The sequence below is a fragment of the Phyllopteryx taeniolatus genome, chromosome 3 (genome assembly GCF_024500385.1).
Source record: "Phyllopteryx taeniolatus isolate TA_2022b chromosome 3, UOR_Ptae_1.2, whole genome shotgun sequence".
Classification (NCBI taxonomy): Eukaryota; Metazoa; Chordata; class Actinopteri; order Syngnathiformes; family Syngnathidae; genus Phyllopteryx; species Phyllopteryx taeniolatus.
In genome coordinates this window covers 10219598-10239161 of record NC_084504.1, presented here as the reverse complement: position 1 = coordinate 10239161, position 19564 = coordinate 10219598, and the positions used below count along the sequence as shown (strand labels likewise).

At 39.6% G+C, this 19564-nt stretch overlaps 2 protein-coding genes across 9 annotated transcripts in view; one reads left to right on the top strand and one right to left on the bottom strand.

Annotated features, from left to right (window-relative positions):
- Nucleotides 1-2165: 2165 nt before the first annotated feature.
- Nucleotides 2166-11310, bottom strand: LOC133474847 (C-C motif chemokine 3-like 1). 3 transcript variants are annotated; one of them, XM_061766932.1, is made up of 6 exons: nucleotides 11166-11310; nucleotides 10643-10759; nucleotides 4510-4840; nucleotides 4322-4436; nucleotides 2733-2829; nucleotides 2166-2643 (listed from the first exon to the last, which is right to left on the bottom strand). In XM_061766932.1, the coding sequence occupies exons 3-6, from the start codon at nucleotides 4568-4570 to the stop codon at nucleotides 2602-2604; spliced, it is 315 nt and encodes a 104-aa protein (XP_061622916.1). In that variant the 5' UTR covers nucleotides 4571-4840; nucleotides 10643-10759; nucleotides 11166-11310; the 3' UTR covers nucleotides 2166-2601. The 3 variants fall into 3 exon arrangements, with proteins under 3 accessions (XP_061622916.1, XP_061622917.1, XP_061622918.1); XM_061766933.1 differs by having other exon boundaries at nucleotides 4510-4667; XM_061766934.1 differs by having other exon boundaries at nucleotides 4510-4667; nucleotides 10643-10806; nucleotides 11166-11306.
- A 224-nt stretch (nucleotides 11311-11534) lies between these two features.
- Nucleotides 11535-19564, top strand: part of wdfy3 (WD repeat and FYVE domain containing 3) — a 113119-nt gene continuing 105089 nt past the window's right edge. For 2 of the 6 annotated variants that reach the window (XM_061766923.1, XM_061766921.1), the window contains exon 1: nucleotides 19191-19393. In XM_061766923.1, coding sequence (XP_061622907.1) covers nucleotides 19365-19393 — 29 coding nt within the window. In that variant the 5' untranslated portion in view covers nucleotides 19191-19364. Of the gene's footprint in view, nucleotides 11675-18860; nucleotides 19394-19564 lie in introns of those variants that run through there. The other 4 variants (XM_061766924.1, XR_009787642.1, XM_061766922.1 and 1 more) reach the window with 4 other exon arrangements.

Genomic DNA, 19564 nt, shown 5'->3' with positions numbered 1-19564 from the left:
GTGGTGATTCTCGCTTTCGGCGAATTGTATAATGTTGCTATCCAATGTATAATTGAATCTCCAAAGCCAAATTTGCAAAGTACTGCAAACAGGAAAGACCAGTTAACTTTATTGAAAGCTTTCTCTGCGTCAAGTGACATGATAATTGCGTTTAGATTTTTACGCTGTGACATGCTTATTAAATTCAACAGACGTCTGACATTATTTGTGGAACTTCTACCTTTAATGAAGCCTGTCTGGTCATAGTGGATTTTCGACGAGATAATCTTGATATCTACATTAATCAGCGATAAGGGCTGATAATTCGCCGGGAGAGTGGGGTCTTTACCTGGCTTTAGTAATAACTTAATTGAAGCTGTGTTCATAAGGCTACTAATTCTACCTTTATCCTTTATCTTATTGACTGTTCTGAAAAATAGAGGCGCTAGTATTGGCCAAAAATGTTTAATGAATTCAACAGGGATTCCGTCCGGGCCAGGCGCCCATCCCGGTTGCATATTTTTTAATGCGTTATGTAATTCTGTGATGGTTAGAGGAACATCAAGGCTGTCTTTAATTTGTGTATTTAATTGAGGGATGTTTAGATCCTTAATAAAAGTTTCAATTTATTTTTTATCTAGGTTGTTTGAAGATGCGTATATGTTGCTATAAAAATTGCAAAGAATTTAATTTTTTTCTAGTGGTGACTGTGTAGTTGCCATTTGAATCTTGAATGGCTGGAATTATTTACTTTTCTTTATTGCGCTAAAGTTGGTTCGCAAGGAATTTTCCAGATTTATTATTGGACTCAAAGTTAGTGTATCTTAACTGTTGTTGTAGAAAATATTTTCTTTTTGATAAGATAACGTCTAACTGATGTTTTGCCTTTTGAAGTTGGTTTCTAAGTGTATATCGGATTAATTGCATATTCTTCTGTGAGGTGTTAAGGGTAACAAGTAAACACTGAACACAGGAAACAAACAGTGACAAGGCGATAATATGGTGTGTGGTGGTGGTTTGTGGTGCGCAAAAAGAGTTTTGACCGACTTGTGCATTTAGTGTGTGTGGAAGCAAGCAGAGAGATAGGAGTGAGGATTGATGCGTGGCATGTGTGATTCAGTTTTTTTGTTTGTCTAAGCAAAAGTGGAAAGAATGAAAATACAATACATTTTTGACAATTCATAACGACAACAGATCAAAAGAAGTACTTATCTAGAAGAGCTAGGGCGTGACGTTGGCATCACGAAATAGTTGGCCGTCGACATATAGCTTGTCAACAACTAACCACGCTCATTTGCCTTTGTCACGGAAATTCTTCATCAATGGGTACAAAACTCTACGCCTCTCATTAATCTCTTTGGGGAACTGGTCGTTCATTCCAAATGAAATCCCTTTAAGCTCCCGACCTTTGGATTTTACAAACACTTTTTGCTGAAAGTGTTCAAACTTTGCAATGATGGGACCTGGTCGGTTTCCTGGAACTGGTCGACTGTAGCTTGTTGTATCTTGAGCGCGGACATTCTAAACTTTTTAATCTGCTCCTCGGGGTCTTCGGAGCATTGTATGGCGTGCCTGAGAAAATGAGTTTGTCGCGCATGCTTCTTGATTGAATGTCCAACGTAATTTAAGTTTAAAATTTGATTTCTATTGATCTTTTGTTTTCTATATATAATACATTATTTTAATAAGTGAAATGGTTCATCATTATTGATTCGTATCATTCCTAATTAAATTATCATTAATTAGCCAATTATTTAATGAAATAAATGCAAATATTAAATACATATGTAAAAGTATTTATTTCAAATAAATTACTTAAATATGTAAATGTACATTTATTGGGGATATATATTATAATAATACATTAAATATAAAATCACACCTTAATATTTGATTGCATTTATCAAAATGTAATTATAATTAGCATATTTCATAAAATTTAGATGTGAAATGGAAAAATATATAAAAGTTGATACACATCAAAGACAAACATCAGAATGGCACAAAAATGTCTACATATCTAAATGAGAGCTTTATATTAAAACCTAATTACAACTGGATGTTTTTTTTAAACAAAATTGTAAAGATAATTTCAACAACAGAAGCATTAATAGTTAAAAAATATCATCAGAATGTTAAAAAAAAATCACCGTTAGATATAAAAGCAAGTCAAGTCACGACAGTAATTAAAAAGATGGCAAAAACTTTATTTTAAACATTGTCGACAACAGATGTGTTAAAAAAGCTGCACAAAACTGGTTGAATTCCGCTGACAAACATCAAAGACAAGATTACAAAAAAATGTTTATACAAAATGATGACTTTACTGAGTCATAACAGGAAGTTAAAAAAAAAAGAATAAACGTTATTTATACTTGTTGTCAACAACAAACACTGAGCAGTAGAATTGACAAACAACGAAGACACACCTCAGCAGAATGTCACAAAAATGTCTCTATTTTGAAAAATAAACTAAAACATTAAATATATAAGAGCCAGTCACAATAATATGTTTTTAAAAAGAGAAACTTATAAAAAAAAGAGCATTTAACAGACATCAAAGAAAAAAAATGTAAAAGAATGCATTGTCACGTGCAGCCAAAAATCATGTAAAAAGAAAAATTAAATGGTGACTAAAACATCAGTTTTTTTGCTTCTCCTTTGCTGTGAGGAAAAAAAAGCGCACCATTATATTCATGAATAACAACAAAAAACAAAATTCTGAAGTGTTTCTTTCACTTTTTAGCACTTACTGGCTTGTTGTTGTCCAGGTAGGCAATGAGCTCTTGAACGCACTTGCTCTCGTACTGCGGTGGGGCGCAAAGTTGTTTGCCAGCCTTGGACAGAAAACTAGAAAAAAAACAAATTATAAAATACCATATTAGAAAAATAAATAATATAGTAACAAACTCACTTCACAGATAAAACTATAAGCATTGTAACTGGATCAATGCTCTGTATTGAATAGAAAATATTTACGGACAACTTGGGAGAGGAAAAGAATCTTTTGTACACATTATAATAATTATAATGAGGGAAGGGAACGGGAGATCGACAGGTGGATCGGTGCACTTTATCGGTCTGTTGTGGTGAAGAAGGAGCTAAGGCGAAGTTCTCAATTTACCGATCTACGTTCCTACCCTCACCTATGATCAAGAGCTGTAGGTCGTGACTGAAAGAACAAGATAGCAGATCCAAGCGGCCGAAATGAGTTTCCTCCGCAGGGTGTCCCGACTCTCACTCAGAGAGGGTGAGAAGCTCGGTCATCTGAGAGAGGCTCGGAGTAGAGCCGCTGCTCCTCCTCATTGAGAGGAGCCATATGAGGTGGCTCGGGCATCTGATTAGGATGCCTCCTGGACGCCTCCCTAGTAAGGTGTTCCGGGCACGACCCAGGACACACTGGAGAGATTATGTCTCCCGGTTGACCTGCAAACGCCTCGGGATCCCCTCAGAAGAACTGGGTGAAGTGGCTGGGGAGAGGAAAGTCTGGACTTCCCTGCTTAAGCTGCTGCCCCCGTGATCCGACCCCATATAAGTGGAAGAAAATGGATGGATAATAAGAATAATAATACATTTTTATTTGGAGGAAAACAGCCAAGGTTTAAATTTAAAATATTTTTAAAATGAACATCTAAACAAGATGTGAAGGGTAAAGACAACAACATTAAAATAAAATAAATAAAAACACTTTATTTTAAAAACTAATTTAAAAAATATTAAAAAAATGTTTTATGCTAAACAGAAATGAAAAAAATGATCAAACAAAGAAATATTTCTAAAAATCATGTATTTTAAAAATGATTTACTATCTAAATTGTTTATCCATCCATCCATCCATTTTCTGAGCCGCTTCTTCTCACTAGGGTCGCGGGCGTGCTGGAGCCTATCCCAGCTATCATTGAGCAGGAGGCGGGGTACACCCTGAACTGGTCGCCAGCCAATTGCAGGGCACATAGAAACAAACAACCATTCTCAGTCACATTCACACCTACGTGCAATTTAGAGTCTCCAATTCATGCATGTTTTTGGGATGTGGGAGGAAAGCGGAGTGCCCGGAGAAAACCCACGCAGGCACGGGGAGAACATGCAAACTCCACACAGGCGGGGCTGGGGATTGAACCCCACTCCTCAGAACTGTGAGGCAGACACTCTAACCAGTCGTCCACCGTGCCGCCCTAAATTGTTTAATAATAAAAAAAAATATAAAAATGTATAATATTAAAATAAAAAGTAATAAAAATCACCAAAACATGAAAGCAATAAAATGAATCAATACAAATTGAAAAATAATTCCACTGGATGACAAAATGGCATATGTCCAACACAGCACGTGAAGACTTACATGGTGGCACTGTATTTGCAGCCATTGCCAGCTTCCTGGTGGAAGTAGCTAGCCACGATTTTGCGAGGGAAGCACATGTTTCTGGTCGCCAGACAACAGCCCACCAGCTTCTGACCTGCGGGAAGAAAAACACGGCGGCACGTCAGGAATGGGAGGACACGGACAAGGTGGTCTGCAAGTGGTCTTACCTGCTGCCGGGTGAGAGCAGAGGAGCACCACGAGGAGCAGAGCAGCAAGTCGAGGGTCCATGGTTGGATCTTGTGTCGATGTGTGACGGTGTGTGCTGGTCCACCGGTGAATTTATACAGCAGGTGCTCACAGAAAGCGAAAGTCGCATTCTTCATCGCTGGTAGCGGAACAGAAGCGTGTGGGCATCACTTTCACCTCCTTGCCAAAATTTTTCCTTTCCAGAAGATTTCCCCTGCGGCCAACATTGCTTCACTGGAAATACTCCTTTCATGTCTGGGAGTTTAATTGGATGCCGGTTTCACTTGGCAACATGAAACTCTGTTGACATATCTATCATGGGTAGACCCACAAAAAAGGTATAAAAGAACCTGTCTGAAGAAACATAAAATTTCTGCCATTGTGGTCGGAAGTGGCCATTTTAGGGTCAATTTGGTAAATTTCAAAGGTGCTTCAAAGACAAGACAGGAGAGTTTTTGAAAACTCAGCCCACGTAGCCCGTTTCACTTAGCGACAAGACACTTGGTATGCATGTCTATCATGAGTAAACCCACCAAAAAGTCTCAGGAAGCTATTCTTGAAATACACGGGAAGCCTGCCATTTCAGGGTCAATTTTGCCACTTTAGGTGGGTACTTCAAGGACGAACTAGAGAGTTTTGGAAGATTCAGCCCATGCAGCCTACTTTACTTAGTAATATGAAATTTGGTAGGCACAAAAAAGTCTCAAGAAGTCATGCCTGTAGAGACACTGGAAGTCTGCCATTTTACCGCTATGTGGCAACATAAGAGGTAATTTACACTTTTGCAACCACAATATGTCAGTTGTTTTTTTTTGCTTCCACTTTCAAAAAAGTTACATTTTTGCATTAAACTGAGTTTTACAGGGTATAGGTCATATTAAGTGAAAGTTTTGAAATTATTTACAGTATCTTGGTCTCTTTTTTTTTTTTAATCACAAAAAAATGGTATTTGAACAGGGCGTGTAGACGTTTTATATCTACTATACTGTTTGTGAAAAAGCAGAGATGTGCGGATGGTTATTTGCAGGTTTTTGCTTGCATTCATCATCCCTCCCAGATAACAATCATCACCAGTTAGAAGAAGGAAAATAAGATAGGGCTGCCAACTGTGATGAAACAGCTCAAAACATTAACAAGAATAAAGATGAGGATGATTATGAAAGTCTGGTTCTATGGTCTGCTTGAGCAATCGTGTGATTTTCAGCACATCTGTTGTGTTTACTTTCACTTCGGCGCATACAATGAGCAAATACAAAATAAAGTTATTGGGGAAAAATAATATTACAAGCTTCAAAACATTGTGTTACAGTGGGTACGGAAAGTTTTTAGACCCCCTTAAATTTTTCACTCTTTGTTATATTGCAGACATTTGTTAAAATCATTTGTTAAGTTTTTTCCTCATTAATGTACACGCAGCACCCCATATTGACAGAAGAAAAACTGAATTGTCGACATTTTTGCTGATTTATTAAAAAAGAAAAACTGAAATATCGCACAGCCATAAGTATTCAGACCCTTTGCTGTGACATTCATATTTAACTTGGGTGCTGTCCATTTCTTCTGACCATCCTTGAGATGGTTCTACACCTTTATTGGAGTCCAGCTGTGTTTGATTATACTGATTGGACTTCATTAGGAAAGCCACACACCTGTCTATATAAGACCTTACAGCTCACAGTGCATGTCAGAGCAAATGAGAATCATGAGGTCAAAGGAACTGCCTGAAGAGCTCAAAGACAGAATTGTGGCAAGCCAAAGATCTGGCCAAGGTTACAAACAGAATTCTGCTGCACTTAAGGTTCCTAAGCGCAAAGTGGCCTCCATAATCCTGAAATGGAAGACGTTTGGGACGATCAGAACCCTTCCTAGAGCTGGCCCTCCGGCCAAACTGAGCAATTGGGGAAGAAGAGCCTTGGTGAGAGAGGTAAAGAAGAACCCCAAGATCACTGTGGCTGAGCTCCAGAGATGCAGTCGGGAGATGGGAGAAAGTTCTAGAAAGTCAACCATCACTGCAGCCCTCCACCAGTCGGGGCTTTATGGCAGAGTGGCCCGACGGAAGCCTCCCCTCAGTGCAAGACACATGAAAGCCCGCATGGAGTTTGCTAAAAAAAACACCTGAAGGACTCGAAGATGGTGAGAAATAAGATTCTCTGGTCTGGTGAGACCAAGATAGAACTTTTTGGCCTTAATTCTAAGCGGTATGTGTGGAAAAAACCAGGCACTGCTCATCACCTGTCCAATACAGTCCCAACAGTGAAGCATGGTGGTGGCAGCATCATGCTGTAGGTGTGTTTTTCAGTCGCAGGGAGAGGGAGACTGGTTGTAATCGAAGGAAAGATGAATGCAGCCAAGTACAGGGATATCCTGGACAAAAACCTTCTCCAATGTACTCAGGAACTCAGACTGGGCCGAAGGTTCACCTTCAAAGACAATGACTCGAAGCACACAGCTAAAATAACGAAGGAGTGGCTTCAGAAGAACTCTGTGACTGTTCTTGAATGGCCCTGACTTAAACCCAATTGAGCATCTCTGGAGAGACCTGAAAAGGGCTGCCCACCAACGTTCACCATCCAACCTGACAAAACTGGAGAGGATCTGCAAGGAGGAATGGCAGATGATCCCCAAATGCAGGTGAGAAAAACCTGTTGCATCATTCCCAAAAATACTCTTGGCTGTATTAGCTCAAAAGGGTGCTTCTACTAAATACTGAGCAAAGGGTCTGAATACTTATGGCTGTGTGATATTTCAGTTTTTCTTTTTTAATAAATCTTCAAAAATGTCAACAATTCTGTTTTTTTTTCCTGTCAATACGGGGTGCTGTGTAAACAATTGAAGGGGTTCTGAATACTTTCCGTACCCACTGTAATTTCAGAATCCCCACACATGCGCTATGGTATGCTATACTATCTTAAAGATGATGTAATTGACTTAGAAAGTCACTTTTCCTTGAAAAAAAATGATGCTTCATCTTGTAATGACGTTTTCTCAAAAAATAGCACGTTACCTCGCAATATTACATATTCATACATTCATTCATTTTCTGGAATGCCTATCCTCACTAGGGTCGCGGGCATGCTGGAGCCTACCACAGCTATCCTTGAGCGAGAGGCGGGGTACACCCTGAACAGGTCGCCAGCCAATCGCAGGACACATACAAACAAACAACCATTCGCACTCACATTCACACCTACGGGCAATTTAGAGTCTTCAATCAACCTACCACACGTTTTGGGGATGTGGGAAGAAACCGGAGTGCCCGGAGAAAAACCAAGCAGGCACGGCGAGAACATGCAAACTCCACACAGGCGAGGTCGGATTTGAACCCAGGTCCTCAGAACTGTGAGGCAGATGTGCTAACCAATCTCCACCATGCCGCAATATTACATATTTTCTCGTAAAAAACATTTTCTTGAAAAAAGGAAAAATAAATCTCCACACAGGCGAGGTCGGATTTGAACCCAGGTCCTCAGAACTGTGAGGCAGATGTGCTAACCAATCTCCACCATGCCGCAATATTACATATTTTCTCGTAAAAAACATTTTCTTGAAAAAAGGAAAAATAAATCTCCAATCAGTACACCTTTTTTTAATTGAAAAAAACCTTTTTTTTTTTAAAAAAACCCCTCTTTTTTTAAAAGACAAACAAAATCTCCCAAAACAAAATGTTCTCAAAAAAAACCAAAACATTTTATCTCAGGAAACATTCTAGAAAAAAAAATTCTCCAAAATCTCGTTTTAAAAAACATTACTTTTTCTGTAAATGTTATTTTTCTCAAACAAATTGAAGTTTATTCCTACACTTTTTTTTCTTTTTTTTGAGAAAGTATCAGACACAATATAACTGTTTCCTCAAAAAAAGTACATCTTTCTTCACCCCAAAAAACTCTTGACCTTTTTCTCGGAAAAAATATCGGAAGTAATAGAACGTTTTGCACAAACAAGTGCATCTTACTTTTCAGGAAAATATTTTTTCTTCCAAAAATATAGAATAAAATTCACCTTCTTTGAGAAAAAAAATCTTAAATGAAATCTACCTTTTTCTCAGAATTATCAAAAGTAGTAGAACTCTTTGCTCAAGCAACTTGATCTTCATGAAAAACGTAAGCAAATACTGAACATATCAGAAGTAATCGAACTTTTTGCTTGAACAAGTACATTTTTCTTCTCCCAAAATATGTTCTCAAAAAATATACAATCCAACTTGTTTTTGAGAAAAAAAATATTTCAAAGAAAATTAACCGTTTTCTCAAGAGAAAGAGAGAAAAAAGAGGCGTAATAGGGTCACAGTTAAGAAGAAAGTAAATTTCGATCCCTCCAAAGTGGAAGTATTTGAAGTTCAGTGGAAACAATCAGCCTGAAAAGTGCCTCAAGGGGAGTTCAATCATTATCAGCAGCAACATGAAGAGTCATGTGGGGCTCGTCGTGGTTGTAAAAAAAAAAAAAAAAAAAAAAACAATCTTATGAAATGTAAGATGATCCTCTTTCATTTCAGATTTGTTTTTTCTGTGCGTGAAAGTCAGTTTATCTTCTTCCTGTTGTGCTCTCTGGCCAACATCCCAGGAAACAGTTGCGTAGATGGAAGAAACTTGTGTCACAGCCAACTGGATGATTCCTGTAAACATCCTGATTTACAGAAAGACCCACAGTATCTCTTGACACCAGCTTCATCGATCGACACGAATCTGGACAGACGTGTCTATCGTAACATGACACATGAAAAAGTCTCTAGGTTCCACACCAGGAATTGAACAGGAGGTTGGATATATTGATTTGAAGTTGCAATTTTGAGCAAATTCCAGGGCTTGCATTTTGTGAGAAAGTTGGGGGAACAAATATCAGCCCCAGACACCAATTTCACTGATCAACACAAAATTTGGTAGACAAGTGTATCATATACCCGGGGCCCCAGACAAAATTGAGTGGACATGTGTATCATAACAGGACACACTAAAAAGTCTCAAGGATCCATTCTCGAAATTGAACAAGAAGTTGGCCATTTTGGTTCAAAGCAGCCATTTTTGTCAAATTTGAGAGGTCAAACCTTAACAAACTCCTACTTGGGAATTTGCCTACATAAACCCCAATTGGAAGTAGGTATTCAAGGTACGCCATCTGATGTGGGTGGAGCATGGCATCCCAAGCACATCCCTCCTCCACTTAGCTCTAAAAGTACGGGTGTTTAATTCCTGACATTGTTTGGTGAAACATTAACCACAATACCCTGCAAATAACCCACAAGGTTTTGTACCAATGAAATCTGTGGTTTCAATGTCCTGTCTAGCTGTTGATTGACATTAAATTTTCCATGTATAATTCATGGAGAGCGGGAGAGACATACAGACAGGCAAGTACAGCAGACAGACAAAATGTAAAGACAGTTTTACAAATAAGACAAGTTCAGTAGTCTTACTTCATTCAAAATCTTAATTATGTAGATGTGAAAGCCTAAATATTTTTTTTTTCTTCAGGGTTTCAACCTGCATGACCACAAACATTTTGTACTAGAATGTAAATATTTTGTTATTCCAGCATCCTGTCCATAACTCTGTTCAGTGTAGAAAAAGTCAGCGTTATAAAAAGTCTACACACCCCTTTTCATTTGCCAGGTTTTTGTCATATAGAAAATGAGATCAAGATAAATAATTTCAAAACGTTTTCCACCATTAATTGATCCAGTTCAACTAGATTTTTTTCCTTTCTTTTAGCTTTTAGCATTAGGAAGTAAAAATAAATAATGACGATAATGTGGTTGCACAAGTGTGCACACCCTCTGGGGATGTGGCTGTGTTCATAATTATTAACCAATCACATACAAACTCGTTAAATGGCAGTCAGAATGCACCTGCCACCATTTAAAGTGTCTCTGATTAACCACAAATCAAGTTCAGGTGTTCTGGTTGGCTCTCCCTTCCTTCTTCAGTTTTATTTATTTATTTTCTGCATTTTACTTTTGTAGAAGAAGCTCGAAGGGTTTGTGCTAACATTGCCTCGTATTTGGAACTTTTCTTGATTCTCCCCACCTTGACTAAGGCCCCAAGTTCCAGCTGAAGAAAAACAGCTGCCATCATTGTATGGTATTGTTTTGGTGATAAGCAATGTTTGCGCCAAACATACCTTTAGGAATTATCGGCATATTATAGTTCAGTCCTGGTTTCATTGGGCCATAACACATTTTCCTCAGATCCCCCTGATGCTTTGGAAGCTCTTTGCAGCTGCGGACCATGTCTTGTGCTGTGAGATGTGACAACAAAAATGTCAGAGAGAGCCTTCTCGAAGAGCTGAAGACAGACAATATAAAAATACAGGTTTATATTGTTTAACCTCTGCAAATCATATGTCTGTACTATGCACACCAGAAGGAGCAGCACAATGTCAATGGGTATTAAAGCATGAAATCATACTACAAAAACGGTTTATTCTTTACATTCTGTTTTATGTTATTGTTGAATGTTTTCAAAAAGTACAATACTGCAGAATGCTATTTTTCTTGTTAAAACACGTTACATTTTTTGTTGGTGTTTTTTTTGTGGTGCTGGAACTGATTTATTGCATTTCCATTTAAGATATTTTTTTAGATAAGAGTGTCTTAAATTACGTGCATGATCATGGAACGAAATAAAATCGTAAATCAAGGCACCTCTGTAATTTCTTCAGGTACGTTGATCAGAAGTTTGTCCAGTATATCAGAGGGTTCTTATAAATGGGATTAAATGGCGATGGCCGTCTTCACTGTGATCCAAAGGCGCCATCTTGTGTCAGGTCGTGAATGTCCTCGCCGGGACTTGTGTTCTTCGTTTCCCCCGGCAGATGTCAGTTTCGTTCCTCGGCGTGTAGTTCCCGGCTGGCTGGCTACTCGCTCATTCAGCGCTCGCTCGCTCGGCTCCACAGGAGGGATGCTCGCCGACCGGCGGGGACGACGAGGATCTCCGCGCTAAGCTTTTGTTTGTGCGCGTGTGGCTGTTAAGCGAGGAAAGGATGGCAACCGGCCGCCGGTGAAGAGTCAGGAGCGGGAGCGGCGGACCAAGGCGTCCCGTGTAACCCTATGGATGTACGTGGAGGCCGCCCGCCTGGAGCTAATCGACGCGCCGCCGCACTCCTCCCCTCTCATTCCGGGCCAAGTGTTTTGCTGTGACCGCTACTTGGCTGGTGAGTGCTGCGTGCTAAACGGAGGCTAAGCGGGGAAGCTAAGTGGCTAGCGGGCGACTTGCGGCGACTTTCCACACCCATTTTCGGCCTAAATGTACCTTGTCCGTCGTCGTCTTTAGACGAAACATCAATTATTCATGTTACGATACCTACAATCTTATTTTTTGATGTCGGAGGGGACGCGGGATCAGCTGGTGGCTAGCTAACGGACCTCCGTGCACTGGAACGCTGCCTCGGCTGGGGAGGCGTTTTGGGTCTTCACGGTGCCCCGACTGTCGCCACTACGGAGGCGAGCGAGCAGCCACGCAGTGACTTGACGCCTCTTTGATTTGTCAGACAAACATGACGGGGGGAGGGGGTGTTACCTTCACGGTAACGGGTGGCTGGCTCCGTTCGAGTGTGACGTTACAGAGGAAATGACTGGCATTTTAGTCCGCTTACGTCGGGCCTCGGTGCGGTTTGCTCGCAGTTGCCGTGGGGCTCGCTGCGGGATTGCTTATTTGGCGTAGTAGCGGCGACGAGCTCCAGTCTGGTGGAAAATGTGTGCGGAGCGCACTAATGTGTAACAGCCAGATACGCTTGTTGACATGTGTGCCGTAATGGAAACACACATGCGTTACATGGTCAGCTATGGATTACAAACATATAGGGAGTTACATTTGATGTGTAACATAAACATGTGATTGTTTACATATCCTATATTAGGAACACACACATTGTTACACGTGTTAAACTAGCACACATATCAGGCATTATATGTGTAACATAAACATGTTGTATTGTATCACCGACACATACAATTGTTCACATTGATATTAGAAACGCAGTGTGTTAAATGGTGTGGAGCAAACATGGGGAGTTACCTATGTGTAACAGAAGCATTTGATTGTTGACATTTATACTAGAAACATTTAATTGATTACGTTTCATAGAATCGTGGTCAGATGTGTATGACCAACACGAGGCGTTACACATGGTGTTGCGTATGTAACAGAAGCATGTGATTGTTTACATGCATATTCGAAACACAGGATGATGTGTGGCAGGAACATGGTTAAATGTGCATTACAAACATGGGGAGTTACATATGATGGTACATGCGTAACAGATACATGATTGTTTACATGTGTGGTTATAAAACAGCTGATGTTTGACATCTATGGTAGGAACATGATTAGATGCGCTTTGCAAACATGGGCAGTTCCATATGATGTTACATGTGTAACAGAAACTTGATTGTTTACATGTGTATTAAAACGCATGATGTGTTACATGTGGTAGAAACTTGGTTGCATGTGTTCTGTGCTACAAACATGAGGTATTAGATGTAATGGGTAGAAGCATGTGATTGTTTACATGTGATGAATAAGCACACAATATTGTGTGCAATAAAAGATGCAGTATTATACAATTAACACAAATGTGTAACAGAAACATGCAAGTTTACATGTATTAGAAACGCAGGACATGATACATGTGTAACAGAAATATGACAGATTGTTTGTTCACGTTTATTAGAATCACATGATTAGTAGTAACAAGTGTAATTTAAACATACTCTGATGTTACTCATACACTGTAATAACACATGCAATGCAATATATGTAACACAAACATATGTGTAATAATTGTCATAGAAACTTTACGAGATGTGTAATCGAAACATGGGCCGACATTAACAGTGGACCAGTCGCCTGGGGTCACTATGCCGCTGTGTCGGGCCATCACATTGGGCCATGTATAGAGACTGGCCCGCTCGGGTTAGTACAAATTTCGAAGTCACCGAATATTTTCGCCTGCCCAAAAAAGGCCTAAAACTGCATTTTCAGTGTCGGTCTGAAAATCTTTTCTCACCCAAACATCCCGTCCAAGACAGATTGTTGTGATGATGCAAGGAGAAATCGCAACCAGCACCGCCTGACCGGATAAACATTTGGGTTAGACTGGAGAGAATAGCCGAAGCTAACGACGCTACCCTCATACAGCAGCTTGTACTTTGCAACCTGTAGAATGTTACACATTCTGCCCTCGCTGAGCGTGCTTTAAGCTGTTTTTTATTGACACCCCAGTTGGAGTTTATTGTAAAACTAAGCGCACATCAAGGTTATTATAGTAAACGAAAACTTACAAAAAAACTAAAATTGGAAAAAACATTTTCAAAAATAAAATACAAACAAATGTTTAAAAAAAAACATTATAACTAACTGAATCTACATTTTACATTTACAAATTAATTCAATTCATTTCATACGTGAGCTTTTGGGGTTTATTTTAAATGTATTACTGAACAAGGACGGTCGAACAGTCGTTTGGGATTGTAGTCCTTTTACTGTGTGTCGCCTAGAAGTACGTCATCAGCAGCCAATAAAAAGGCGCTGCCCGATAATGTCGCTTTTAGGCGCTCCATCGACGCATGTCGGTGGCAGGCTGACAGATTTAACATGGCTCTCCTTCGTGTGTCACTCAGCCCAAAACACGACACTAGGTAATAAACAAATGCACTCCTTTTTTTGGTTCATATATGAACAAATATTACATAGTACAACCTGGGTTAAGTTTCGGCTTAATAAACCACAAGCATTTTTTCTCTGTCTGTCTGTCTGATATTTTGACTATTGGCTGTCACACGAATCTGAAAGTCAACTTGGGAAGTTTGCAATTTAGCAGCAAAGGAAGGAAATCATGCAAATAAGTACTTGATTTTTTATTTTATTTTATTTTGTTTACAATAATGAAGAGAGCGCTATTTAAGTTATAAATATAACATACTACAGCATGTGTCTCATGAATGGTTTTACATACGTTGTGATGCATCCAGTCTAGCTTTAGAAGCAGTATTATGCACTGCACTTATTGGACTATTTTTTTTTCTGTGGACCCGAGTGTGGATAAGCGGTAAAGAAGATGGATGGATGGATGTTCATCTGTTAAAAAGTTAATACATTTTTTAAAATGGTATTTCAATTTTTTTTTTGTATCTCCCACTCGTCAAATACCCTGTATGAAAATACAAAAACTAATACTAAAACAAATTAAAAACTAAACTAAAAGGAGGCATTTTTGAAAAAAACAAAGCAATAATAAAAACTAACAAACCCGCTCTCAAAACTAATTAAAACTAAATTCGGAAAAAAAGTCAAAACAAAATAAAAAGTAACCATAATGGACAATCCAGAACTATTATAACCCTGGCCCACAACAAAAATAATTACCGTAATTGTATATTTAAATACAAGACACACGGACGTTTTAGAAATCACCAGCTTAATGCCAAGTGTCAAGGGGTACTCCGGTTTCCTCCCACATCCCAAAAACATGCATGGTAGGTTCATTAAAGACTCTAAATTGCCCGTAGGTGTGAATGTGAGTGTGAATGGTTGTTTGCCTATATGTGCCCTGCAATTGGCTGTACCCCGCCTCTCGCCCGAAGATAGCTGGGATAGGCTCCAGCACGCCCTCGACCCTAGTGAGGAGAAGTGGTACGGAAAATGGATGGATGGAGGATGCATTCCACATGTAACAGAAACATACAAGACATTATATATGTGTTACATGTAAAAGAAACACAATGACAGGCTGCATGTGTAACAGAAATGTAATGACCGGTTGCATGTCAAACAGAAACGTAATGACAGGTTACACGTCTGCTTGAGATGTGTCATCTTGGATTATGTGAAGCTACGTTGACACATCACACTCGATGCTAACTTACCTTTTGTGTGTGTGCGTGTATGTATGTGTGTGTGTGCAGTCACACGATTAGGCCGTGAGTGAACTGCTGCTTGTTGTGCTTCTTGAGAAGAGGCGGCCATAAACGTGTGAGAGGAAAAAAAATAATTAGTGCCTGGGGGAGCTCGTCACGCTCGTCACCAATAAACTACCATCCCTGCTGCAATGTGCTGCTACGATGAGTTGTGTTTATATTGTTGTTTTGGGTGGTGGTTGGAATCAGTGCAGGTTCCAGCTCAAAATCTTATTGCAAGATTTTAATTACTGAGAATATGACAACCCCAGCCATTTTGTAACTTGTTCCTCCGGAGCCTCCTGCTTTTTTTTTTTTTTTTTTTTTTTTTTTTACAAATCATTACAAATATACAAGTAATTAACACCCCTACCGAAAATGTTTATAATTGCCCATATTTAGAGTTTTAACTGTAAAGATATGATCCAAAAACACTAAGATATCATTTCAAATTCATCTTACATTACCCTTGAAAATAAATGGCTTACAGATTATTTGATTTCGAAAATATGCACCAGAAATGCGCATGCGCCAAAGACTCTGTAACTTACACTAACAACCCGGTCTAAAAGAAGATCCACTCACTCTGACATGCAAAGAGTTGTGTTGAGATATATCACTTAAAGTTTGCCTTGAGATATGAGTGACCAAACAAGTTTTTCAAGATAAGAGCCATGGTTCAGCCAATTTTGTTTTGTTTTTATTTGCGAACAAAATTTTTAGATATGTGCGCTTTATTGTGGCAATGAACTGAACTCTCTTCACAACAACCAGAAGTTTGACAGAAAGGGAACAGTTCTTTAAAAAAAAGAGGCTTCAAGCTGTTTAGTGCCGCTGCTAATTGAAGTTTACTGTCAAACTAGGCATAAAACACAGAATTACGTGTTGTTTTTAAAAAAACATAAATTTGCCTTTAAGTCTGCTAGCTTAAAGATAACACATAACGCTTTAGATGGGCTAACAAATATCTATGTGTTGGTGTTATAACCCTTTAAGTGACTGATATTTGAAGACAAATGGTCTATCAGCACATTTAGACATTTAACAATACTCATAAGCATATATTCTTTGTTATTTGTTATTCTTTGTTATTCCTCTGCGAAAAACAATGAAGATTACTGTCGCTTACTGAGTCACTTTCTGGAGTTGAGAAACTCGTCTTCATTTATGTCTCTATGACTGTCTTATACTGCCCTCCGGTGGCCAAGTGGCATACACCAGAAGTAGCCACAGTGAATTAATCATGAAGCACACTGTTTAATTCTATTTAAATATGTTATTAATCTAACCTTTCTGCCACCTAGCGGAATAGCATTTAATTTTTCTTCCTTTCATTATACGTGGATGGGATAGATACATGAAGAAAGAAACAATATTGGTAGAAAATAAATAATACTTTTTGGACTGATTTCGTGCAATTGGATAGAGTGGTTGGGAATCACTGTACTATAATCTGGGTTTGTCTTGGAATCAATGTAGATTTGCCCTCCAATCACAAGAAGACAGCCTGCTTTGTAACTGGTTTCTCCGGAGTTTCCCGCTTTTTTTGCTTTTTTAAATTATTACATTATTGTTATTATCCAACATGCTGCTGGTACTGAGATAGATGAGCAGGTGAGTGCCAAGGTTCGTCTGAGCTCGTTTGCTCCTCTGATTACAAAAGATCCTCTGATTATATTTCCCCACGAGGACTTCGAGATTAGGGGTGTGGCCCAGGCTTAAAGGCACCCGCTTGTAAAGGGCGGTTATGGATGAAATCTGAGTTAGGTGACAGAGGCAAACACACCCCAACAAAGGGCAGATCTCCAACAAAAGCAGTAACAGTATCTTCTTACTTGCTCGAGGGCTTCTCAGGGCTGAGAACGTAACTAAGTCCAAGTCTGGAATTACACTATGGGTTTTAATTGTTTTTTTTTTTCTGACTAATGCCAATTTTAATGCGTTACATTCACCGAACGCATAAAATGACATGTTTAATAAATCAACATGTTAGTAAAGAAATGAAATTAGCTAATTTAATATAGCCTAGCATCGCTATTTAGAACATTTTGTAATGCCCCTGCAAGTGGTCAAAAATAGACACAGCCGCCCGTGCACTTACAATCGCTTTATTGAACAAACAATAAGAAAACAAAGGTAATAAGCACATTCATTCACAACCTGTTGATGATCATAACTAACCAGAGTCATTCAACACACAGGCAGCCAGCTAGCCAGCTCTATACTCTAATTCACTGACACCAACGTCACTCACCAGGCCAGTCCCCGCCTTTTATAGGTCCCATATTTTGGCCGCATAGGCATTCATAGAGTGACTCCTTAACATGGACTTAGTATAAAAGTGCCAATTTCATTTAAAAAAAAAAAACACCTTGGTTTTGTCAGACTAGTGTCCAGTTTTGTATCCGCTTTGTCCATGTTTGGCTAAGATCATTCCCCTTTTCCCCGGATTGGTTGCCTCTATGTAGAAGACCCAACCCTCACTACTTTTGAGAGCACACGTGTTTGTTATGTTGACAGCGCTGGCTCAGAGGCGCAGAGGTAGGCGGTGGTCTTCGCTAGTGACGTAGATAAGCTCAAGAAATTAGAATGACCTGATTTTAGGCCTCCTGGCAGAAAAACGTGTGTAACTCAGGAATGTGTGGATGATTTTAATTCATGTCACATGTTCACTCAGGCACCATAGAGGTAATAAAACATCCCAAATATTAGAAAAAGTTTTTGGGTAAAATATGGGACTTTTAAAGCCATATACTCAAAGTCTCAGATACTATGGTAGAACGTGAGGATAGTGACCCCGAGTTGACAAACAGTAATACATACACCTCACATGTACATATTATTGTGTGTTATGTGTAAGTTTTATCCGATTACTCGGATTAATCACTGGGATAATTGGTAGAATAGTTGATTCTAAAAATATTCAAAAGCTGCAGCCCTCGTTACATGTGTAACAGAAACATGACAACAGATTAGAGCTGTAATAGAACCATGATGACAAGTACAAGTTACCGTACATTGGTTCAGTTGGAAACCTTGTATCTTCAAAACCATCACTTTTCAGGAAACTACAAAAACGACATGTTTGTTGAGGCATTAACATTGCATTGTCAAAGAGAGCAAGCCATTTTCAACCCCTTTAGACTTGTCAATAATTTGTGAAAATAACAGACTCATGTGGGGGCTGACCAATAGTATCAATTTGTGAAAAAATATGAAATTGACCAAATTTGGTCATGAGGTTTCGACCTGACGCTAGCGATGTGTAACATAATGACAGTGTTGCAGCATGTATAATGTAAAATACTTGCCTTGTTTTGTACCAAGACACCAACATGAGCATGGTTAAACATTTCAGTGTTGCCGCCTAATGTGATGTATGCGTGTAGAAGGCCAGTGCAGCTCATTATAGTATATTTTCGATGAGTAAATCCGGATGGGTCTTGCGAGCTTTGGTGGTATGGCGATTGCTATGTCAACTACGTAAATACTGTGGGTCATTTTTGCTCTTGAGAGTGACCATCACAGTTATTTTGGTACACTTTTGATAATAAAACACAGATTCCTTTGTGGAAACTGCACTTAAGTGGTCCTCCCCCCAGTTTTCTTATTTAAATGACTTGTTCCTCTCGGCAAATCGGCCAGTTGCCTCCGCCCGTTCTTATTCCAAAGCCGAGTGCACCCCACCGGTGTCAGGGGGGATCAGCTGCACCAGTCCCTGCAGGCCACACACACACACACACACACACGCACACGCACACGCACACGCAAACACACACACAGTGGGACGGCTGGCAAACAAAGCCTCTGGCACTGCCATGCTTCTCCCCTTCCCACGACGCTGCGAGGGGAAGGCATGGCACCACTGTCACTGCCCCCTCTCCTCGTCAGAAAGACATTGCGGAAGGAAGGGAAGTTAGCGTATACATTAATCTTCCCTGAGTCGAGATGCTGGCCGGGCACCTAGAGAACAGCAGGTAGGGGAAAAACAACAGCCTGTCTCCGCGGCGACTGAGGTGTTTACTGTTGTTGCGGTGTATGTCTGCCATGTTTTTTGTTTTTAGCGGCTAGCTTCTCCCATTTGCCTCCGCCACACCCATTAACATTGGTTCTACATTAACATGGACGTATGCCCGGGAGATTGTCCG

Coding starts and splice junctions, on each gene's coding strand:
- LOC133474847 (XM_061766932.1), bottom strand. CDS start 4,570: ATGGACCCTCGACTTGCTGCTCTGCTCCTCGTGGTGCTCCTCTGCTCT. Junction 4,437..4,509: donor CTGCTCTCACCCGGCAGCAG/GTAAGACCACTT, acceptor TTCTTCCCGCAG/GTCAGAAGCTGGTGGGCTGT. Junction 2,830..4,321: donor TGCAAATACAGTGCCACCAT/GTAAGTCTTCAC, acceptor TTTTTTTTCTAG/TTTTCTGTCCAAGGCTGGCA.